The sequence below is a fragment of the Labeo rohita genome, chromosome 4, assembly GCF_022985175.1.
Source record: "Labeo rohita strain BAU-BD-2019 chromosome 4, IGBB_LRoh.1.0, whole genome shotgun sequence".
NCBI classification, from domain to species: Eukaryota; Metazoa; Chordata; class Actinopteri; order Cypriniformes; family Cyprinidae; genus Labeo; species Labeo rohita.
In genome coordinates, this window is record NC_066872.1 from 15832674 (window position 1) to 15858620 (window position 25947).

Consider the following 25947-nt stretch of genomic DNA (forward strand, 5'->3'; position numbering starts at 1 on the left):
TTTATAGTCGCTAATCCCACTTCTACCTCTAAACCTAACGTTAACTATGACTGAACAGTAATAAAAATATACAAAACAGGAAAGTGCAATCACAATCATTTATTTATTGCAAAAATGTCAACAGCCATACAAAAAGGTAATCCAAATAACGATGCGTTTGCAGCCGCAGTCCTCTCTGGCGGAATACAGTAGGTTTGAGGTGCAGTAGGATGAGAGCAGAATTTAAATTGTTAATCGCTGAAAATATTATCCAGATTATTGTCTTGATCCACTCCTCGAAGGCGCCCGTACGTCATTCCAACACATCTCACCAGAAACACGGCATGTCGTAATCTGTGACGAATGCAGGCGAGAGCCAATAGCTGTGTCTCATTTCGAAGGATGCGCCCTCCGGAGGTTGTATCCTTTGGAGGTCGCATCCTCTCTAGGATGCGTATGCGGAGTGTCCTCAAGCCTAGAATTAAATGAGATGGCCTTCGTAGGACGGACGGAAAAGGAAAATCATGTTGCTATGACAACACACTAACAGTCTACACTGGACTCCACAAATGTGTCACGCCGCGGCCACCTAGTTGCGCTCTAACACTAAATAAATAAAGAAAAAATATTTCTAAACTTGAAAAGTAATTTGAAAAGAAAGTGTTTTTACTTGTTTTATTTTATTGCATATTGGAGGAACTGCAGCGCAAGTACAACTGACATCTGTTACAGAAAAAAGGAGAACAAAAAAGGAAAACAAAAATGTATTAGTTTTACTTTTTATATTTAAACAACTCATCGTCGCTTGTCTTTACATCTGCCGGCATCGCAATTTATTTTCAAATAAACGACCGTTGGTTACGGCGACGCAAAGAATGTTGGGTTATCTGTAGCAGCGAAGGATACAACGCATGCATCCTCCGAATTCCTGTGAAAGAAGGACGCATTCGAAGGTCGCATTTGGAGTGTCCTACTTGCTTTTCTGAAATGAGACAGCCTCTGTGACGTATGTAGCCTTCGAATGCAGCCTCCGGAGGGTGCATCCTTCGAAATGAGACACAGCTAATGAACGTCCGATTTTCCTGTCGCAAAATGCACTTTAGCACGGGTTTACGGCTGTTGCTGCTGGACTCGCTGCTAGAGATGGAGATGAAGATCGCCGGACAAAGCCTTGAATGTGGTTCTGGTCCTCGCAAATCGTATGGATTCTGAAGATCTGGGTTACAGCACACAAATAAAATTGTTTAATTTGTAATTATGATGCTTGTTCTGTGTATTTTATGGTTCTATTGTTAGTCACAGCATGTTAGAGAAAACGCCTTTATGTTCCACCACGGCAAACGAAGTTAATATTACATGAATGATTAAACGATTGCAGAAAAATGTTGCAATGATATTATGGAGGGCCAAATTACTCAAAATTAAATAATTAAATAAATGTTGAAATATATAAATAAATCGTTAAATGTATAATTTAATTGTTGAAAGCATAAATAAATGTATAAATATTTATTTATTTAAATATTTATTTATGCATACATTTATTTATTTATTTATTTATGCATTTATTTATTGCCTCCACATTTCATTTTGAGGTTTGCGGTTGTCGGCACATCACTCAACAATAGTGGGCGCCTTTCCAGCTCGATTACTTTGTCTTTCTAGTTCAGGCGCTTTTTTCATGTTTTTCGCATCACAAGCTATAGCTGATCGAGGATGGTACAGTAAAGATCTGTCGTTGACTCTTGCAGATGAAGTGACATGACATCTGACGCACAGAAACCATTAGCACACGCCACTATGATCAGTGGCACAACCACTGATTCTTCTGGTTTTCACTGACATGTATCAGCAGAGAGTGGCATGTGCCACTGACACTCTTACTGAACATGTTAACACACACACTTAACTGCACAACGATATTTAATTGATGACGCGTTTCTATCAAATGTAGGATTAGCAACATCGCGGAATTTAATTGTATATATGTGCTTGTGTGACTGTGCCGATGAATTGTGTCAGTGTCGCGGAATGTCACCGTGTGTTTATGTTATTTTTTTTTATTTATGTTATTATTATTATTATTATTATTATTAATTGATACATTTTAAATGTAGGAGTACAATAGTATTACTGTAATCAAGACAATTTTTTATTGATTTGTTATAATTTAAATAATTTATACTGTGGTTGCTAGGGATGGGAATTGATAAGTGTAGTGCGGTCAGTGACTGATCGGAAGGCGTGGGATCCATTTGCGACATTTATTGCAAACTCGAAGTCAAACAGGCAGAGTGTCAACACCAGCAAACAGTTCAACAGAGATAATCCACAACGTAAACGATAATCCAGGCAGGTAGGTCGGGGCAGGCAGCAGAGAGTCAAAACACGAGATAAACAGTCCAATCGGCAACAGATAAACACCAGAAATGAAAACGCTCAGGATGATAGTCGAACTAACCAAACTTCGCGGTGGGCGCGTCCGACCGGCGGCCTAAAATGGCCGACAGAGAGGAAGTGCTAGGAGGGACCCGGAACAGGAAGTGGCGGACCCCAGGTACGGAATTGTGGGAAACGTAGTCAGTTAGAACTCCGGTGAGGGTTCCCGCTGACGGCGGTTAGAGGGAGCCACAGAGACCGCTCCGGTGACAGAGCCCCCCCCCTGCGAGCGACTCCTGGCGCGAGGAGGTAGCCGGCGCCGGGGTCTACCTCTTCCACGGGGAGCTGGTCGATCCGGGTGCGACGAGTGGAAGTCGGCGGTGAGGGAGGGGTCAAGAATATCCACAGCGGGGACCCAGGATCTTTCCTCTGGGCCGAACCCCTCCCAATCGACCAGATACTGGAGGCGACCTCTCCGGCGCCGGGAATCCAAGATAGCCTTGACCTGGTAGACCTCCTCGCCGTCGATGATGTTGGGGGGAGGTCCCTGTGTGGCGGTCTCATCTAGGATCTCCACTCCTTCCGGGCTGTCAGCGGGCTTTAACAAAGAAACATGGAAGGTGGGTGAGATACGATATTCTGATGGCAGTCGTAATCTAAATGAAACAGATGTAATCTGTCTAATGATCTGGAAAGGACCCACGTACCTGGGGCTTAGTTTTCGACATGGTAGACGAAGACGCAGGTCCCGGGTGGAGAGCCACACCCATTGTCCGGGTTCATAGGGGGGGTGAGGACGACGTCTGCGATCTGCCTGAACTCTGGTGCGGCGTATAGCACTCTGGAGATGGATATGGGCCTGATTCCATGTTTCCTCACTTTGCTGAAGCCAGGAGTTGACCGCGGGTAGGTCCGAGGGTTCGCCGGACCAGGGAAACAGAGGGGGCTGGAAGCCCAGGATACATTGAAAGGGGGTGAGTTGAGTGGAGGGTTTGCGTAAGGAGTTCTGGGCGTACTCTGCCCAGAAGAGATATCGGCTCCAGGTGTCCTGTCGGTTATGGCAGTAAGTGCGGAGGAACCGGGTCAACTCCTGGTTCAGTCTCTCTACCTGCCCATTGGCCTGAGGGTGATATCCCGATGTCAGACTCACATTCACTCCGAGGAGGCTGAAGAAACTGGTCCAGAGGCGTGAGGAGAACTGGGGGCCGCGGTCAGATACGATGTCTTCTGGGAGGCCGTAGAATCGGAATACCCAGTTGCACAGTAATTCCGCTGTCTCCATGGCTGTGGGGAGTTTGGCTAGGGGAATGAAGCGGCAGGCCTTCGAGAAGCGGTCAATGATCGACAGGATGGTCGTGTAGCCATGTGAGGGGGGTAGGTCCGTGACGAAGTCAATGGCTATATGGGACCACGGGCGCTGTGGCACAGGCAAGGGCTGTAGCAGGCCGGCGGGCAGGCGGTGAGGTACCTTAGAGATGTTGCATGCTGAGCACCTCCTGATGTATTGGACGGTGTCGGCGCGTTGACCTGGCCACCAGAACCGATTGCCCAGCAGCTGCAGAGTAGCCTCTATCCCAGGGTGGCCTGAGCTGGGGGTGTTGTGTACCTCTGCCAACACTCGTGATCGGAGAGCGAGCGGGACATATACTAGGTTGGGCGGGCATTCCGCTGGAGTAGGATCTTGAGCCTGGGCCTCCGAGATCTCCGTCATAATGTCCCAAGCCACGGGGGCTACAATCATGGAGGGAGGTAAGATGGGTTCGGGGTTGCCGATTGGTAGGTCGGGTTCATAGAGGCGAGAGAGAGCATCGGCCTTGGAGTTCTGGGAGCCGGGCCGATAGGTGACGGAGAAGTCGAACCTTGAGAAGAACAGTGCCCACCGAGCCTGTCGGTGATTTAGGAGTTTAGCCGAGCGGAGATACTCAAGGTTCTTATGATCTGTGAGGACGGTGAAGGGGTGTTTGGCGCCCTCTAGCCAGTGCCGCCACTCTTCTAGGGCTAACTTGATTGCCAGCAATTCTCGGTTGTCCACATCGTAGTTCTTTCTGAATGTACGTGTTCATGGCCGCGGCCTCTGCCTGTGACAGTGGGAAGATACGTCCTCTGGGTGGAGTAGCCCCGGGCAAAAGGTCGATGGCACAATCACCCGGGCGGTGAGGAGGTAATTGGGTGGCCCCCTGCTGACTGAAGGCTTCAAGCAGGTCTTGGTATTCAGCAGGTATGGGGCTGGTGGTGGATTGAGAGCTGGGTGATGGTGGAGGCTGGCTCCCGGGCTGTACGCAATGTTGCTGACAGGAAGGTGACCAACGGGTGATAGTCCGGTCATTCCAGGCAATGGTGGGTCCATGGAGGTTCAGCCAGGGGTATCCTAGTATGATGGGTGAGTGGGGTGATGATATGACAAAGAGGCGGATGGTTTCATGGTGATAGGGAGCAATGTGGAGGGTGAGATCAGTGGTGGTATGCAGAATCTTGCCAGAGCCTAATGGTCGTCCGTCAAGGGCGGCCACTGTCACAGGGGGAGAACAAGAGGAGACAGGTACTTGATTAGCGGCTACAAATGCGGCATCGATGAAATTTCCCGCAGCTCCCGAGTCAATGAGGGCGGTGGTATTAATAGTGACATTCCCAAAGCCCAGCATAACCGGTATTTCACAACAACTTGAAGGGGGTACATCAGTACTCACCGCAGCTCGTTGGCGTGGTGGTCGCGTGGGGCAGGTGGCTCGGATGTGTCCGGGTTGACCGCAGTAGAGACATAAATTACCCCGAAGTCTTCTCTCTCGCTCCTCTACAGATAATTCAGTGGCTCCAATCTGCATAGGCTCGGGCGCTGCATCAGCCGCGGACAAAGGCGGGGACGTAGTAACGAGTTGGCGGTAGGGCTTACGTGAGCGCATGATGTTGTCGACTCTGATGGATAAGTCGATGAATTGTTCTAGCGGTAAACCCTCGTCCCGACAGGCCAGCTCCACTTGTAACTCCGCGTTCAGCCCCTTCCTGTAGTGAAGCTTGAGTGGACCGTCATTCCACCCGCTCTGAGCTGCGAGGGTTCGGAAACTTAGCGCGTAGTCCGCTGCGGTCCTTCGGCCCTGTTTCAGCGCTATGATCTGTTCTCCCGCCTCTCCGCTTTCCGCGCTTGGTTGAAAAACCTCCTTGAAGCGTTGCAAGAAAGCCTGAAACGAGGGGAAGGTAGGCTGATCCAGCCGCCACACCGCCGTAGCCCAATCCAATGCTCGTCCAGAAAGCAATGAGCACACAAAAGCGATCTTAGCCTCGTCCGTCGGGTACAGATGCGGCTGCTGGCTGACGAACAGAGAGCACTGTAACAGGAATCCCTTGCATTTGGCGGGCGATCCATCGAATTTCTCGGGAAACGCCAAACGCGGGCTGGCGGCGAGCGCCTGCGCCCCCGACGATGGAGCGATCGCGGGTGGTGGCGTGGTAGGAGGCGTCAGCTGGAGACCCTGCAGCGCTTGCACGAGCTGTCCCGTAAGATCCGTGAGACGGTCCAGTTGGTGCTGGTGAGCCATCAGGGTTGAGGCTTGAGCAGACAGCTCGGTAGTGATTTGCTGAACCGTCGCGGGGCTCGCTGATGGTGTCGTCTGTAGTGCGGTCAGTGACTGATCGGAAGGCGTGGGATCCATTTGCGACATTTATTGCAAACTCGAAGTCAAACAGGCAGAGTGTCAACACCAGCAAACAGTTCAACAGAGATAATCCACAACGTAAACGATAATCCAGGCAGGTAGGTCGGGGCAGGCAGCAGAGAGTCAAAACACGAGATAAACAGTCCAATCGGCAACAGATAAACACCAGAAATGAAAACGCTCAGGATGATAGTCGAACTAACCAAACTTCGCGGTGGGCGCGTCCGACCGGCGGCCTAAAATGGCCGACAGAGAGGAAGTGCTAGGAGGGACCCGGAACAGGAAGTGGCGGACCCCAGGTACGGAATTGTGGGAAACGTAGTCAGTTAGAACTCCGGTGAGGGTTCCCGCTGACGGCGGTTAGAGGGAGCCACAGAGACCGCTCCGGTGACAATAAGATTTTTACGATTCCATTCCATTTTCGATTCTGCTTAACGATTCGATTCTTTATCGATTCCCTTATCAATTCTTATTTGGAAGAAAAGGGACAACAAATTGTTGATTAGCATCACCAATGAAAAAAATTATTAAATAATAAAATAAATATTCTTCTGTAAAATTAACAAAATACAACATAAATTATTTTGTGGCAATTCTACAAGAATGTCCAACATTTTCTAATAGAAATTAAAATTCTCCTTTTTAAAAGGATATATATGAACTCAAAAATAGAACTGTCAGCCAGTGACAAATACAATACAGTGTGATGGTCATCTAAATGTAATGCATGAGAAGGCATTCATTTAACGTTAACCGTTACTAACAGCAAGTTTTACACAGCTAATATGATGGCAGTGTTTGTTAGTTAATTAGTTACCTGCAGTTTTATTAGCCGAGGACATGCTAACGTTGTTGCTGCTGCTGCCGCTGCTGGGTTGAGAACTGTTAGTCCGGAGGGGATCGAAAACGCAACATTCTTTTATTGTTATTGCATGCTGTGTGCACAAATGTTTTAGCATGTTAGTGGTATTTCCTCCCTTTGAGGAAATATCTACGCTGCAAGTATTGCAAGTTGCCCTATTTTCGTCTTTTTTGGTGAAATACAACCAGACTTTTGAGCGTTTGTTCCGCTTAGGCGCCATGCTTACTATTGACTGAGCGTAAGCTACGCAACGTGCGTAAGTTACGCAATGCGCGTGATGACGTCATTCGTGCCCACTGGAATCGTTAAGGGAATCGTTTGCAAATTTTGCAAACGATTCAAAGGAATTGAAACACTGGGAACCGGTTCTCAACAAGAACCGGTTTTCGATTCCCATCCCTAGTGGTTGCTCAATTCAGCAAAGTTTGTACAAATTTTAATACATTTTACATATTTTAGGTAAATAAAAATAATGAATAAAAAATAAGTTAATATAAAATAGTACATTAAAAAAATATATATATATTTTGTCCATAAATATACTGTGATTAAAACATGTTAATTTTCAAACTCATTTCAGTCTTGTGAGGAATTGATTATAATTATGATACAAACATCAATTAAAATCTGATTTCAGGTTGATTTGTGACTGTGTTTTATTATTTATGTGCAAAAACAATAGAAAGAAATGAATGACATGTTCATGAATCATGTTTGTATTCAACTAACAGATGATTTTGATCATAATAAAACAAATGATTGATGAGACACGACAATAAAACACAAATATACTTACACACACTGATCTTACTGTCTATATGAGGATTTATCACACACATTTATTCTGATTCATGTTCATATTCATGTGATGAAGAGACTCTATAACATCTCACTGTTACTGATTCATCATCAGCTCAAAGCATTATGGGTACAATCTCTCATCAGTCTGTTCTCATTCATCAACACAGTTTCACTGATGATCCAGAATAAACCAAAAACCCAGGATAGAGTGTCTGAGTGAATGTGGTCTGTTCTGTGTGGATGAGACTCATTGTGTCAGAGACGCTGTAGAAGGACAGAGTTCCTGCACTCACATCCACATACACTCCTATTCTCCTGCTGATGGGCTTCACAGGGAGATCAGTCACCATGTCATTGTATCTGAATGAGAATCTCTCAGGAGAGCAGAACAAACCCCAGGACTGATCATTAAATCCAAACCAACACTCATGACCCCGTCCCTTCCTGCTGATGCTCTTATATGACACTGATATTAACACACATCCACTCCATTTAATCTCCCAGTAACAGCGTCCACACACACTCTCTTTACACAACACCTGACGATAATAATCAAATCTGTCTGGATGATCAGGATACGGCTGATTCTCATCCACACGTGTCACCGTTCTGTTCTCCTCAGACAGACTGAGTACATTGTTTGCTGTGTTTGGATCCAGTGTGAGAAAACAGGCATCTGAACACAAGAACAGACACATTTATAACACAACAACAATCACTACAGCTGTGTGTGTGTGTGTGTGTGCATGTGTGTTGTGTGTGTGTGTGTGTGTGTGTGTGTGCACCTGGTATTTATCACGTTATGGGGACCAAATGTCCCCACAAGGATAGTAATACCAGTAAATTTTGACCTTGTGGGGACATTTGTGAGGTCCCCATGAGGAAACAAGCTTATAAATCATGCAGAATGAGTTTTTTTTTTTTGAGAAAGTAAAAGTGTGCACAGTCTCCTTTGAGGGCTAGGTTTAGGGGTAGGGTGACAGAAAATACGGTTTGTACAGTATAAAAACCATTACGCCTATGGAATGTCCCCATAAAACATGGAAATACAACATGTGTGTGTGTGTGTGTTTGTAAACATACATTTCTTCAGTCCTGCTGTAATCCTGGATTCTCCTCCATGATCAACACTAGAAAACACACACAAACACATTCAGTCAACAAAGTGTTGCTATGCAGTTGCTAAGGTAATTAAGGTGCTTGCTAGACTGTTAATATGCAGTTGCTAAGGTGCTTGGGGTGGTTGCTAGACTGTTGCTGTTTTAACAGTTGATAATTATTACTCTAATAACACCCAACAGTATATTGTGTTTCTATAGAGTGTAATTTCTGAGCTGAAACATTAAGATTTTGAGTGTCAAACCCAAAAATGCAGACGAGTGTTCAAAACTAGTAACTTTCATCGTGATCAGTGAGAAGTGATGCCTAAATATACATATAGTTGACATAATCTAGCAAACACAGTACGTTGTGAGGATGTTGTCAGTTGGTCGTCATTTGGTCAGTGTGACATTATTAATGACAACATCACGAGGACGTCATGGTAACGTTCCATTTTTTTATAATTTTGGTGAATGTCCCAGAAACGTCGTGTGCACGTCCTCAAAAGACGTCTGTAGTGAGTCACATGGTGAATGTTGTAGTGTCATGGTCAGCTGGTCTCCAGATAACTTTTCATATTATTTACTACATGTATTAGGCTCTTTAAGGTGTATGTCATTATATATCGCATATATAAGGGAAATATACTGAATTCATCAAGCATTTTGCATGATGGCATTAATTATTATGTAAATATAATAATTTATGCCATCATTTAAAATGTAGATATATATTTGTCATTGAATTAATGACAAAACAAAAACCAAGTGGTAATAATTTATGTATGTGAATGACAGAGATTTATTGAAAGAGGACATGGGACAAATGTCGGTTAATACGGTTAATACACGGTTGTCAATACTGTATTTGAGTCCTTAATACAGTAGCGTTCACACACAGTACGAATATTTATGGGTGTAACAACTGTGTTCTATAACCAAACTTATGAGATGGTTGATATACCATCATGTTCACAGTGTCAATAATATCTACAAAGATGTAAGTGTCATTTCATGACATGGTCTATATGTAGCCATGATTTAGCTCTAAATTGGACGGGCTATGTGTCGTCTGCTTTTAGTCCACCCGGTGAAATCGAGGCAATCAGTGGTCTAATTTTAACAGCTCGGCTACAGCCCTATACCAGACCAGTGATGAGCACGGACAAAATAGTCTTAAAATCATTTACATGTAATTTTTGCAAAAGTAAACTTTTAAAACATTTAAATTAGCATTATTGTATATTAAATTATTTTATTGCATTATTAAATATAGCATTATTTATTACACGAAAAATAATGCTAATTTAAATGTTTCAAAAGTTTACTTGAATTTGATAATATGATGTTATGCATCACACAAGCTGTTAAATGTAACATTCATACACACAATATTATTTGACTGTCTTTCATTTTATAAATAAAAACGCAATTACAATTCCCAACCGTTAGATGGCAATTATAGCCCTATTGAGACAGGACGACTGGCAACAATAGACTTGAAAGTTAGTAAGAGATCACTGCTGCAAGATCCTGCCATAATCATTTCAGCCGTTTTGAATTTTGTTTTTACACAAGAGAGCAGTAAGTTTACCTGTCGGAGAGCAACAGGCAAACAACAAATGATAAAGGACATTCCTACTTGGTCTTGTAAGTATCTGTTTTCGTTTTGATGTGTTCATTGTTTATATATATTTAGGGATGCACCGATACCGGGCCCGATACTGAGCTCCTGTACTCGTACTCATTAAAATGCCCCGATACCAAACGCTGATACCACATCATGTGACAAGTGCGTATGCAAACAAAGAAACACGGACAACAAAACAACAGACAGCACAATGGAGTCATTAGAGATTAAGAGAGATGTCTATGAAGTATATGTATGCAAGTAATATAATGTTAAACATTCAGTATTAAGCTTGTATAACTGGTGCGCATCAGCTGATAGGCAAAGCAGGCAGATTGGATTGAGCGTGCGGCGGCCAAGATGTGCGGGCTTGTCGAGTTAATATCCCACCTTGACATCACTGGAAAGTTTGTAGTTCGGTGAGATATGTCAAAAACAATTTAAGTAAATCAATGCACAAGTTAATTAATGGTATGGAGAGAGAGGGAGTGAGAGAGAGAGAGCACGAGACAGAGAAAGAGAGAGAGTGCGCGCTGTTGCGTGATCTTCATTGATGTTCGCATATTTAGCACACGCATCTTTTGGATTAAAACAAATTCATAAATATAAAAAAAATATGTAGGGGCATTCGCTATAAACATCCTTTATTTTCAACCTTAAGCATACACGACTGTCTGGCGAAAGTGAAACTACAGCAGCCTGTGTGAAATGCGATAGACAGTACTGTACTTGCGCATGTTTTGCTTGCTTCACGAGTGTTTCTGCATTATTTGAGTCGCTTTGGATTATAGCCTAAATAGCAGCATATTTCAGATGAAAATACGCTACTTATATTTCTGAAAATATCAGAGTTAGATGAGTGGTTCACGTGATTACAGTACTGAGCCGCGGTAATGGAGAAGTTTAATGCTATTATATTGAAGATGATAGTGGGTGCAGGACACAATTTATGATAATGTGATCTAAATAAATTTTGGTTTGACTGTATCTATTTGATAAATTAAAAGTATTGATATCGGGCGAGTACTGGAAAAAGTGGTATCGGTGCATCCCTAATAAACGTAAATGTCTGCTACTAGTTAAACAGCAGCTCTACTGTCTTCATTCACTTAGGTCAGAGGAGAACCGGTCCCCAACTGAGATGGAAAGATGTTTTTTCTGCATTTGTGTCACCTGATAGAGTTTGAGTTTCTTGTCACTGTCACCTCCTGACTTGTTTAGTTGGAGTCTGAAAGTCATGTAACTTTCAGAAATGTATTGATATAACTGCATTGACTAAAACCATTTTATGAGAACAAAGCTTAAACTGAATTAAGCTGCACTATCATCTTCTGAAGAGCTGCTTTACAGCTCAACATCAAACTGGCATTGAACTGAATTATATAAAGAAATGAAGGTGACTTGACTTGACTTGTCTTATTTTGTGGTGTAATGTCATTTGTGTTTTTCTCTCTGTGATTTCCTCTTTGGCTCCTCCCATCTCTTTGACAGAAACCTGATCACAGAAGCTGAGAAACATTTTCCAGACCGCTGTCTGTGTCCTGCCTAACTTGTTGAAACTGTAGTGTATTCTTATGGTTGAGTTTATTTATTTATTTATTTATTTTTGGCATTGCTCTTTAATCCTAGGTAATGTCAGTTAATCTACTGTAATAGTGACAACAACGTGTAACTTGTAATGTTCCAAGTTAGGGTTTTTTTGTTCCTTCATTTACAAGTTGTTAATGTTTACAACATAAATGATCAACTTGAATATGTTTGTTTTTATCATTTATGAAAACTGTAGGAAGGTGGCTGCCTTTTTAGTTGTGTTTTCACTGTCTGCTCCTGTTTTGTGGCCAGTTATGGAGTTAAAGTTCTGTTTTGTTGTTAATTTGTTTTTTCTGATCAGTTTAGTTAAGATTTTACGCCTCAGACCAGTGCTCTTTAAATCCTTTATATTGTTGCATCCTATAGAAACTCCTAGACTCATATAGATATACAGAGACACTGAAAAGTTTGAACAATAAAACCCCAAAACTCCTGCTTGACATACTTGAGTTTGTCCAGTGAGCAGTTTGGATCCTCCAGTTTTTTTGTGAGCAGCTTGACTCCTGAATCTCCTGGGTGATTGTAGCTCAGATCCAGCTCTCTCAGGTGTGAGGGGTTTGAACTCAGAGCTGAAGACAAATAACCACAGCCTTCCTCTGTCACCATACAGCCAGACAACCTACAAATACATACAACAACAGTCCGCATCACATTAGTGCGTTCGTTGTACCTTTTAATTTTGATAAGATAAGATTATGTCCAATTTATGGAGGCTTCATTTACATCTGGAAGGGCATTTCATCTGCACTGCATTTTATCTACACTATATACTTACTGTGCTAACATCATAGAGGAAACAAAAAGTGTGAGAAGGTTAAATCCATTCTTGACAAGCTCCTCTCATCATCTCCACAGGCCTCTTCCTTTGTGACAGTGGTGTTATTCTGGAGCTCTTGTTTCACAAGAGCACTTAAATGTCCACCTGAATGTTTTCAAACTTAAATTTTGAAAAAAAATGTTTGGACATTTACATGTAAGGAACAGAAGTTGACCTAGGAGGACTACAAATCTGCACTATCAAAAATCATAGCACAATATTTATAAATATAGATGTGTACTGACACTCTTTTAAAGACTCTTCTAAAGACTTTAGATCTGTTCTCTAGTTTCTCTAAAGGAGAGGCCATAATGTCTTAGTTTAATAGGTTAACTCTGATTTTATTTAAAATTTGTCTCTACCTGCTACCTGTCCTTCCACCTTGCTCTTCTTCTACACTTCTTCTCTGTCCATGTCTTCTGATAGTTTCTCCTCTTGCTCTTCTTACTACACCAATCTCCTCTTTTTTACATCCACCTCTCTGATCATCTCTGTAATTTTCCGCTTTATAGTTAAAGCAATTGTGATACATGTGTAAGCAATTAGGAAAAATGTGTTTTCTGTATGTTATTAAATTAACAGTCATTAGTTTTGGGCAAACTGAAAATATACCATGTGTATTTGATGAAATGACAAATTACAGAGTTTTGTTTGGACAAATGATACATAAATGCTTGTGATTTGTGTAAAACCAATAGAAGGAGCTACAATTGATTTATATTTATGTTTATTTTTTAGATTTTATATATTATGAAAACATTAAAAAAAAAATTGTGCATAGTGTTTTGAGAAAATCATTAGCATGATTTGTAATTTGTATGAAATGAATGAACTTACAATCCATTTAGGACAATTACAAAGTGGTTCAGATCACTGTGTCACCTGTTTTGAGAACAGTCACCTGTGTTTGAAGAATTGTCAAATCGGGGAGGAGCCACTCAAATATTTGCAGCAGTGGCCCCAGTTAAATTTGATCTATTATTCATAATTGACCAGCACAAAATAGAAACTATAACAACTGGTAAGTCTGATTAAAGTCAAATTCATTAAAAAAAAATGTTTTATATATTTCAAAAATACAAATGTATCAAAAATAAAAGGAAATTTGGCCCCAAATGAGCCAATGAACAGCAGTGCTCAATGTACATACTGTAGGCCGACACATACAGTAGGACTGCAGAACTTGTCCTGAGCATGTATGTCAATCTCTGTGTCTGAGTACTTAATTCAGCTTATGAATGGCATTTTGTATTGCAAGTGTCTGTTGCACATATTGATGCCTTGATGACAGTGGTAGGGGCTCAGACTTAATAAAGTAACTAGTTACATGTAATGGAATTACATAATGTAATTGCAAAATAAACTTAACTAATCTGTTACAGTTACTGAGAAACAATGTAGTTAAAGTTACTTATAAAAATTACAAAGCGGGTTACATCTGTATATTTTTACATGCGCCACAGACGTGTGCAGTGTAAATAAGGGGTAAGAAATTTATTCATCATACAGTGCAGATCTAGACTGAAGTTGATTGTGATGTTCTTTGTTAATGTAAATGTTCTTTGCTCGTTTTCAATTACTGAGGAAATGTAACCATTTCATTAACTGCTCGTCATCAAACATTTAAAAAGCATTCCTCCTCTCCTGAAAGATTTGTGCACATCTCTGTCTCCTCAGCACCATCACAAGCCCCTACTGGCAACTCCTAACCACTTGAGAGACGTCTGGAGCGGTTTTAAATAAGTGGGAGAGTAAGAGTGATTCTTGGCTTTAAGAAACTTGATAACTTGCTTTTATACTTAAGTTTGAAAGTAAGTTAATTTCATGAATTCTCAGCACTTAAGACTAAAATGTCACTTTGAGAAGCTTGATCAGTAATAATCTGGGCAACACTGATCCAACACCTTGTTCTGGACCACACATCATGTGGAATAATAGCATTTGGGCAGTCTGGTCCTGTATGCCAGAAATAGGCCCAAGTAAGCCTTAGCATTGCCACATGTAAGCCAACCAAATAAACCAAAAAAAAAAAAAAAAAACAAAAAAAAAACAAAAAAAAAAAAATAAATAAATAAATAAACCTAATGTGGGCCACAGTTGATTCTTATTCTAACCCTGGGCTTCCCCACATTCCTCATGTGGTCCACATGCTGCATGAAATGGTGGCATTTTGGCAGTGCTCCACAAACAGGCCACTGCACAGCCACATTTTAGCTAATAATAAACCAAATAAACCATAAATATACATTATCTGGGCCACAGTAAGCCTTAAGTGAGTTATGCATCAACAATACTCAACATATTGTGAAGGGAAATTTAAAATAGTCCTCCCTAAATGTTCAAATAAGCTGATTCAGAAATCTGGTTAAATCATCCAGACCCAAGTTTTGTACAAGCAGCAATTCAAGTCTCTGATTTTAAAAACAGTTATTTACAATTCTGAACCTAAATGCTTCTCACTCAGACTCTACCTACACAGTAAGTCTGTGAGAGCTGTTATTATACAGGGCTCCAGACAAGAAAAAAAAAAAAAATTGAGTAACGAGCCATTGGCTCCTATATGAAAAATGTAGGCACCAAATTTAAGGTGCAACAGAATAAACATGTTTTATTTTTCTTTTATTATTATTGTTATTTTAACATTTAAACATTTCAGTCATACTGTCATGTGTTTATGTCTAACCTGTTCTTGACTTTATTAGTATTTTAGTCCATCTTGTGAATGATCTGGGAAACAAGGTTCACTTAAAGTGGAAACTAAACGTCTTTTCCAGCTTGATATATACAATCAGAAAGAACTGTTTATTACACAGAATCTGTATCATGAACCAGTGTAGTTTGTGTTCCTCCTGTAAATATAAATGTTTATCCCATCCTATAAATATTGTCAAATGTCTTTCACACATCCAGTCAGTTTTTCTTCACTAGCAACAAGCAATTTTATGGGAGGTGATGAATTTTATCTTTAGCTTGCATTCTTGCATTTTTATCATGTAGACAACAGGTTAATTAAAAATATTAAATATTAAATGTCACTTGTCTAGACGCCATTACAGTGAATTTAATAGTGCTCAAATGATGAGATGGTACAGTGTGAAACAATAATGACTTAGTTTATTCACAAAAGAAAGAAGGTAATAAACAAGAAGTAATTAGTACACTGGCATTATTCACAAAACAAACTTGTAACCGTCAACTGAAACCTTGCATCTGCTGGCGTCTTCCACAGTTCCATGAGCTCATTACGTCATTTACTAGGGACAAGATATTTAAACAATCTTTTGTGACAGTCTTTTGCCAGCAGGTGTCACTATATTGACAATAGTAATGACTCATACAATAGCAAAATACTCTTTATAGTTATTTTTTTAACTGACTGATGAGCTTATGGACACCGAATGATCTATTGTTATGTAACAATGTTTACACAGTAGTGTACACCTTAACATGTTTTCCAGTTTGGCACAGAACCAGCAATTACATGAGACATTTCAGTAAATTCTTATAAAATAGCCTAACTTTTGATGTTAATTCATGTTCATGTCATACTATAGTGGTAAAGAGAAAGATATAATGGGTTCACTTGTTGCTTGAACTGAGGCATTAAAGCGATCACGTCTGTTGCGGTAAAGAGCGCCAAAACCATATTTATTGTTTGATTTTGTTATGAATTTGCTAGAGATGCACGATATTGTATTTTTGCCAATATCCAATATATTTTTCATTTCATTTTGGCCGATGCAGATACCGATACCGATATATATCCTTTTGTTTGGAAACAATAAAAAGCATACCTGGAATACACAACATACGGTATTATATACCGACTAATAAATTACAGAACGTTTAGCAAACACTGAGGAATCAAATAAATAAAAAAAATAAAAGAAAGCCTCCATAACCTCAGGCAAATGGCAAAGATAACAAGCTTTTCAAAATGAAAGTAAAACTAAACTGACTGACCGTGACAGTGCTTGTATGTTTTTGTTTTTTTTTGCACACGAATACTAACATGTTCATCTTCTCTGGTTTACAAAGCAGTCTTTTACTTGAAAACCAAATCCTGGGTCCGCTTCATTATTATCAATAATCGCTTCATTTTGCTGCGCGCTGGGAGCACTCCTGCTGAAGCAGCAAATACAAACCAGGATCTATACACGAAGCGCTCACACCAAAAGCATCTCTTCACGTGATCAACGTGGAAAGTAATAGAAATTTAGTCACTAATTCGTATGAACGAATTCTTAATTCACTGCCACAAAATCTTTTTCCCACCCGCATGTTTACCACAGTAAGAGATATGAAAACCTGGATTAAAAAGTGAATGACAAGAAAATAAACCTGCAAAATTAAAGGGTGAGATGATGAGGATTTGGGAGAAGAAACTATAAATATTATTTATAGTTTGTGGAAATGTGTAACCTACCGTGTTCTACCTTAGCGAAAGTGATTCACTGGCCGCGCGCCGTAAATACATTTGGGATCACTTTATTTTAAATGCTGATCATGTCAGTTGCAAACATTGCGACTGTGTATCAAAATACAACAACAAGCACCATGAAACCATTTAAAAAGGTGCATTCAACGGTCTAGTGACTGGTATATATCACAAAATGCCGTGAGACTGGGTTCTATATGAAACAGCCAACAGTAAAATGATCCCAAACGGAACAGCAGCGCGCTCTCTTCATTTTTTATCAAATAACCATATTTACATCTATTTGTTTCATAGTCATGCTACTTGCTACTAAGACAAAAAAAAATAATAATTCAGGTGAGGAAGCTGGCATTTTAAGTGGCATTGCACATCCTGTCATGCCACTATACGTCACTACAATAGACGCAGTTTGCAAGATTAAAGTTAACGATTTAAACGACAATCAGTCATGAAAATGATCAAAAACTGACATCCCTACTTCTTACCAAACAGGCATTATAGGACCCAGGTAAAGCTGCCACGTGCTATAATTGTTTACGTCCATTCTCAGTTTAAACACAGTGATCCAAAACTTTATTTCAAGAATGAGCCACACTGCTGACGTGATCTAATCGCTAGCACACCCTGAGCACACTGAGTGGGTATTTTTATTTCCATAAGAGTATTTCTCTTATCGGCAAGACATATCGGCATAATTTTTCATATTGGGCCGATGCTGATATTTATTTTTAAAGCCATTATCAGTCCGATATCGTGCATCCCTAGAATTTGCCATGATTTCAAAGCTGATACTTTGTTCATTAAAAAGTAACAAAGCATGAAGCCTATTGTGATTACTGGATGGCAAGTGTAACACATATGCGAATATGAAGTCACGCATTAACAGAACACAGCATATTACAGTGACGCATTGCTGCCACACACATATTATATTTTCCACTCAATTATGTTGTAATAACGAGATCTTATGTAATTGTAATGACATCTTTTCTCGTAATAACGAGATGTGTCATTAAAACGACATAATTATCTTTTTAATTATCTCGTAAAAACATCCTTTTTTCTAGTAATAACAACATATTATGTCATAAAAACTATGTTTTTCCCGTTATAGAATATGATTACATTATGTGAGCAAACCAAGCGATTTTCAGTGCTGCTTTTGACACAGTCCTGACATAAAGGAGGATCTGCAGGAGGGATAATAGAAATACAGTGTTGTAAATGTATTTTCATGCAATGGTTTTATTGTAGCGGCATGTTTATTAGGATTAATAGAAAAGTGTTTTATAACGTTTTGTTGTTATTGTAAAAGTACACAACACAAAGCAGACTATATATTTCTTTCCTGTGTTATCAAAATGCAAGAGATGGCACCGGCGCCACAGACCCGAGAAGTGCAGTGTTACGCTTTATATGAAATGTATATTTGAAAGAAATATAGCCTATGCAACAGCCAAACAGCAGGAAGAAACGTTATTGTGACTAATTTGCAGAACAGTACATGAGATTAACTCTTATTCTGTGTGGGACAGTAAAGACAGCTAGAGATGAAAAGTGGAGTCAAAAAATCTAGCTTAATTTTCATTTGTCCATTTTTCAAACAGAACGAAATAATAATAATAATAATAATAATAATAGCCTAACAACAACAATAACAATAATAGGCCTAAGAAGAAGAAGAAGAATAGGCCATAATAATAATAAACTGTTTTTAATTCTCTTTATTTCTTTTTGTTTGTATTTAGATTTTTTGTTAAATCAAACTTAAGTCATTCAAATAAAGAAATATTCCAAGCCCAGAGTCGATCTTTCAGAAATAACAGTTTTAATCTGATCATCTTAATGTGTGCAGCACCTGAACACACCTGATTCAACTCATCAGCTCATTAGTAGAGACTGCCTTAGTAAAGAAGACCTGAACTGGGTGTCTCACATAAGGGAGACATACAAAACATGCAGTGCTGGGGGCCTTTGATGTCATATAACAACACCTGGTTATTTTAGGCAAATTAGAAATCCTGTGCTGAACATGTCCTAAGGAAGTGGTACGTCTGGTCACCTTACTTTACAATCCGCTCCTCCTATCACTGTGGATGAATGTCTGGTTCCATTTCATGGCCCTTCAGACAATACATGCCAAACAAACCAGCCAAACATGGCATACCGATATGGGCCACATGTGAAGCACAGTCTATCTATGCCTGAAATATGAAGTTATATACTGATAAATCCCCTGGAAAAGCACCTGAGAAAAAAAAAAAAAAAAAAAAAAAATCAGGGCATGAGGGTTGTACTAGACATGGCTGAGGGACTAAATGGCCATAACATTACATGTGATACTTTTTTTCCACATCATACGCCCTGCAAAGTAGTGCAGATAAAAGGCTGGAATGTACCTTCTGGTGGGCTGTAAGAAAAACAAATGCTGTTCATATTCTGTCTATGCAGTTTGTTAGTTTTGAAACAAGCCCTGATACAATGCTCACATTACTTTTCATAGGTGTCTTTAGCTGAATTCCTTTTACTATCCTTGATATAAGAAAAATATATGTGCTTTTACAATTTTAGGTTAATCAGTGAGTTTCTATGGTGATTTGCGAATTTGTCGATAGTCACGCAATCGGTATTGTGGATGTCTAAGGGGCGGGGAGTGGGGGGTGGGGGGAGGGGGGTTTATTTAAAAGGCCTATTTAACAAGTCAACAAAGATATAAATGACCTGACACAAAAATTTTAGTCAAAAAGTCATATTCTGGAGGTTTCACTTGCTGGGGTCAAATTGACCCCACTGGAAAAAAGGTGTTAGCGGATTTTAGGGTAACAGGAGGGTTAAAAGCATGTTTCACTCATATTCAGATCAGCCTGTATCAGTTAACTGTGTTGCATCCTACTAAAAGTACCCAAATTTTATTCAAATATTTAGGCGATATTTACTATTTCAAATGTACATTTCAATTAGCCAGTGTCAAGTGCTACATCCAAACCAGAAGTGGGGAATATTTGCCATGTCAAATGTGGGACAAGTTAGACTTAAAACTGATTAGCCAAAGCTGACTGTGCCATATATTTGACAAAAGTGGCCCAAATTGTTGTGAATTATTTGACCAATATGTGGGCCATTTTAGGCTCACAGCCACATTAGCCAGTGTTTAATGCCCCATATCTTTGCCAAAACTGACCCAAATACACTTTAATATACTGGACCACATTTGCTAAAATATATGTGGACCACATCTGGTTTACACCCTGATTAGCCTTTGTTGATTGTGCCATATTTTTGCCAAAGGTGGCCCACATCTGGATGCTATCTGGGAATGTTTTTGTCTCTCATTCTGGCATTGCATTGAAAGCAGATTAAACATTTGTTGACAAAAATCAGTGGCCATTTATGTGGTAGCATTTTGTTAATTATTTAATGGAAAACCAGTTACCTCAGTATCTCCAGCAGACAGTTTGGACTCTTCAGTCCTTCAGAAAGAATCATCACTCCAGAATCCTGCAGGTCATTGTTACTCAGGTCTAATTCTCTCAGGACAGAGTTTGAGGATTTCAAAACTGATGACAAACTCCCACAAGACTGAGCAGTGAGATTACATGTGGACAATCTGAACAAAAACAACAGTGTGGTTTATTCATTCATTTTTTTTTTTTTTCAAAAATAAATAAATAATCAAGTATTTCAAACTCAAACCTCAACATCTCCATCTTAGAGTTTTTACTCTTCAGTCCTTCAGAAAGAAGCATCACTCCAGAATCCTGCAGGTCATTGTTACTCAGATCCAGCTCTCTCAGGACAGAGTTTGAGGACTGTAGAGCTGAAGACAAACTCTCACAGGACTGAGCAGTGAGTCGACACCCAGAGAGCCTGTGAAGAGAACAAAACAAAACAGCCATATTAATGTGAATTTATCAGATAGGTTATATAGTTTATAATCTGGAGTGCATGTTTGTACTGAATAACACTTTATAATAAGAATACAAGAACAAAGCACTTTTAAACCATTTCAAAACTATTATAGTTCATTAGTAGTTAATAAACTGTAGTTTATACATTAATAGACTATATACAAGTAGTGAGTTCATCATTGATTGGCACTGTAATTAACGTGTTTAAGTAACTCATATGTAAAAAGTTAGATAATGTTTTGTTGACAATTTATGAACCACAGATTAGATTAGGTCACAGAAAATCTGAAAATGTCATAAATTAAGTGCTTTAAACCAGGCTTTATTTGACATTAATTGCATTAATATTCAGTGTCCCTTAAAATGTTTACAAATACATTAAGCACACATACACACATTGGGTTTCCATGTTTTATAAGGACCTTCCATAGAATACTGTATAAATTAAACTGTATATCGTGTCCCCACTAAATCTAACTCTAAGCCTACCCTTAATCCTAACTCATGTATTTTAACAATGTGATCTAATAAGTATTTGTACATATTTTATATTGACAGAATTATGCTATTTCATTTTTTAAGTGGTTATGCTTAACTTTGGGCAAAGACTTCATGTATTTGTACATTTTAAGAAACTCTGAATACTAATGCAATTAATGACCAATAAAGGTTGGTTTTAAGCACTTAATTAATTACATTTTTTGATATACCATGACCTAATCTAAGGTGAGAAATATTTTTTTTTTTTTTACAAAGCATTATCTAACTCTTTATATATGAGCTAATTAAAGAATAAAAAAATGCATTGTTTGTATAGTATGTTAATGTCTGTTAACAGTATTGATTAACTATAGTTTGCAAATAATTTGTAAATACTTTATTACTCTATACTTATTATAAAGTGTTACCACTTTATCCCTTAAAATGTCATTAGTAACTTAAGTAAATAATCAAGTATTTCAAACTCAAACCTCAACATCTCCAGCTTAGAGTTTGGACTCTTCAGTCCATCATAAATCAGCTTCACTCCTGAATCTTGCAGGTGATTATTACTCAGCTCCAGCTCTGTCAGATGAGAGTTTGACGATTGTAGAGCCGAAGACACAGTTTCACAGCATGTTTCATCAAAACCACAGCCATCAAATCTGCCAAAACAGAATGTTTAGCCAGAATATTTTCTGATGTTTAGCGTTTCTGCAATAACTTTTTGTACCCTTCATAATCGGGACAGGAAAATATTTCACATAGTATTTTGACATTTAACTGTTTAGTGATAAAGAACAAAATGTTTAATTGAACAGCAGTCAGTGAAATTACTCACAGGGCTTTTCTGCAGCATCTCACAGCTGGAATGAGTCTCTTGTAATTTTCTTGTGATGATGTGAACCTCTTTGGGTTGAACTCATCCAGCACCTTCTCTGACATGAGCAGTACATAGGTCAGCACTGTGCACATTGAAGATGAGAGTTCTCTTCCTGGATGTTTATCTGAACTGAGGTAACTCTGGATTTCCTCATATAATGAATGATCTTTGAGCTCAAGTAAGCAGTAGAATAGGTTGACTGAAGCTTCATCTGTGATATTATTGTTTTGTAATTGTTTAATGTATTCAGTTGTTTGTCTGATGCTCTCTGTGGTGTCTTGAGTTTGTGTGATCAGGCCTTCAAGCAGGTTTTGACTGGACTCCAGTGAAATTCCCATCAGAAACCGCAGGAACAGGTCCAGATGTCCTCTCTTACTCTGCATTGCTTTATCAGTGGCACTCTTTGTTAACTCATGAAATTTGACATTCTAAAGAAGAGCTGAAGCTTTTGTCTGACTGTAGTTTGTGAATCTTCAAAGAAAAACTGAAGCTCTCGCATGTTCTTGTTCAGGTAACAGATGAACACATGCACTGCAGCGAGAAACTCTTGAACACTCAGATGCACAAAGCTGAAAACCTTTGTCTCATAAAGTCCATTTTCCTTCTTAAAGATCTCAGCAATCATTCCAGTGAACTCAGTGCCTTCACTCACATCAATACCACATGCTTTCAGATCTTCCTCATAAAACACAATGTTTTCCTTCTTCAGCTGTTCAAATGCTAGCTTGGCTAATTTCAGAATAATTTTTTTGTTTGAATGTAAGAGCTTTGTACATTGTCTTTGTTTTTTTCCATCGTACTTCTGGTTCTTCATGTTCATCTGTATCAGCAGGAAGTGGATGTACATTTCAGTGAGTGTTGTGCTGATGTTCTCTGCATTGGTTTCAATGAGAATATGCTGAAGTACTGTGGCTGTGATCCAGCAGAACACAGGAATGTGGCACATGATGTAGAGACTACGAGACGTCTTAATGTGTGAGATGATTCTGTCGGCCATAGTCTTATCTCTGATTCTCTTTCTGAAGTACTGCTCCTTCTGTTGGTCAGTGAATCCTCGCACCTCAGTGAACAAACCTACATATCGATGAGGAATCTGATTGACTGCTGCTGGTCGTGAGGTCACCCAGACCAGATTTGTGAACAGCACATCTACAGATGATCTTTCATCAACAGTGTTCAGTGACCTATTTTTAAAATTCAGAGGCAGACGACTCTCATCAAGTCCATCAAATATAAATGCAAGTTTAGATTCTGTATATGACTTTGATTTCTCCAGGTCCTTCAATTCAGGATAAAATCCCAGCAGAAACTCATGGAAACTGATCTCTCTGTTTTTAATCATGTTGATCTCTCTGAATGGAAGCAGAAACACACAGTCTATGTCCTGACTGGTTTTTCCTTCTGCCCAGTCCAGGATGCATTTGTGCACAGAAACAGTTTTCCCAATGCCAGCAACTCCCTTGGTCAGCACAATCTTCTCCTCATTCTTTTTCCTCAGTTCATTAAATATATCTTCACATTTGATTGGTTTGTCCTGTGATTTCTGGGTCTTTAGAGCATCATCAATCTTTAGAATCTCATGTTCCTGATTGACATCTTTCATATCTCCCTCTGTGATGAACAGTTCTGTGTAAACAGCCGTGAGATCTGTGTCATTTTCATTGTTGCCCTCAAAAATATATTTTGCTTTCTTCTTCATTTTGGTTTTGTGAGTTTTCAAGAAGTTTTCCAGCTCTATAAATAAAAACAAATAAATAAGATTTAAAAAATAAGAACATAAAAAACTGATTAAATTCATACTGCTGGAAACTGAATATGTTTTTTCAGATTACTTTTCGGATTGATTCTTTCTCTCTGTTTTGGCCTTCTGTTCACACTGAGATGGCATTTTTGTCAAGGAAAACAGAGCTTTTTGAAAACCAAAGTGGATTCATTTGAAAATGCAGTTTTTGTGTTGTAGTGTGGACTGTGAAAATAGAGGCTTTTGAAAACGATGGCGCATGTTTAGTCATGTGACACATATTGTACTAGTAGATATTAATGTTTATGCTGGTATTGTGCCTGTTATGTGCTTTTCACTTTCACTGTTGCTAAAGATATGTTACTTTGTACACTTTTAATATTACAGTCCTGCAAGATGACAGAAAATTTACTCACAATTGCTGTTCTGTGGCAAAACATGAGGGAAGTTGTGTTTTAGATCAAACATATAATGGTGAGTGAGTGTGACATTGATGCATCAGTGAATGATGAGATATTTCCATAAATAAAATTATCCTGCAAAAAGAACTGCATATAAACTTACTATGACTGTTTTATCTGTATCATCTCAGTGAGCTTTAATGTGGTTTTATGCATGTGCAGTAAGGCCAATTTAGTGTTTTCCAACGATTCTGTGTGGATGAAAAACTTTTGGCAAACGCTAGTGTGGATGGAAAGTGTTTTAAAACGAAAATGCTGTTTTCAAATGTATGTGGATTAATGTAGACGTAGCCTGAATAAATTTAATGACAGTGCCATCTATCGTTTAACTTTTAATAAACATTACATTTTATACTATTGTACACTGGGTATCACTGGGGACACACTGTTTTATTCTCTATATATTTGTATAAAATCTGCCGCTGATGTGACTGGTCCTGTAAGTAATACTCACTGAGAATCATCAATCACATCAGCAAAGAGGAACATTTATGTCATACATCACACTGATAAACAGTCAATCACATTACAGTCACAGTGAAATAAAAATGATACCTTGCTTGTGTTTGTCCTCCAGCTGTTCAGCCAGTTTATTCTGGTTCATCTTCCTCAGGATGCTGACTGTGATCTTCACAGCTTCATCTGGTCCAAAACACTCACCATCTTATTCACTGTTTTTATCATATCTGCATTCTCCATTTCAGACTTTGATATACACTCATGATCTTCTTCTAAGTGCTGCTGAAACCGCTTCAGATCAGCATTTTTTAAGTTCAGTGTGTTCTCAAGCAGATGTTTAACAGATGCCATCGTCCTTCACCGATTCACAGCTGCAGGACAAGAAGAAGATCTGAAGTAGTTTCACTCTTAACATGGGGATCTAAGTGCTCAAATGTTATTTGGATTATGAAGCTATGTGCAGAGACAAATTAATGATCATAAAATATTAAACAATTGCTTTGAGTTTTGTTATCAAAAAACGAAAAAAAAAAACTACTGATGTTTACTGATACTGTAAATGTAGAATCAATACAGTACATGACATGTTTTTTTGTTTTGTGAACCTTTGATGATCCCATGAATGAATCTTCTTGAACAACATTTTGACAAACTTTTTAAATTCAACATATAGTTTTATAGGACTGTAAAAGGGGGAATTTTTTCTTTCTTTTAAACCTGTTAAACCAGAACAATTAAAAAAATCAAAACTTAAACAGAATGAAAACCA

The 25947-nt window shown here is 39.2% G+C and overlaps 1 protein-coding gene across 1 annotated transcript; it reads right to left on the bottom strand.

The window, feature by feature from the left end:
* Positions 1 to 7409: 7409 nt before the first annotated feature.
* Positions 7410 to 24251, bottom strand: LOC127163660 (NACHT, LRR and PYD domains-containing protein 12-like). The gene is given in 8 exon segments (XM_051106949.1): positions 7410 to 8347; positions 8755 to 8801; positions 12437 to 12610; positions 20680 to 20853; positions 20940 to 21113; positions 22126 to 22299; positions 22476 to 22944; positions 22947 to 24251. Coding segments are annotated over 8 exon segments (3000 nt in total). The 5' UTR covers positions 24217 to 24251; the 3' UTR covers positions 7410 to 7829.
* Between the last annotated feature and the right edge of the window lie 1696 nt (positions 24252 to 25947).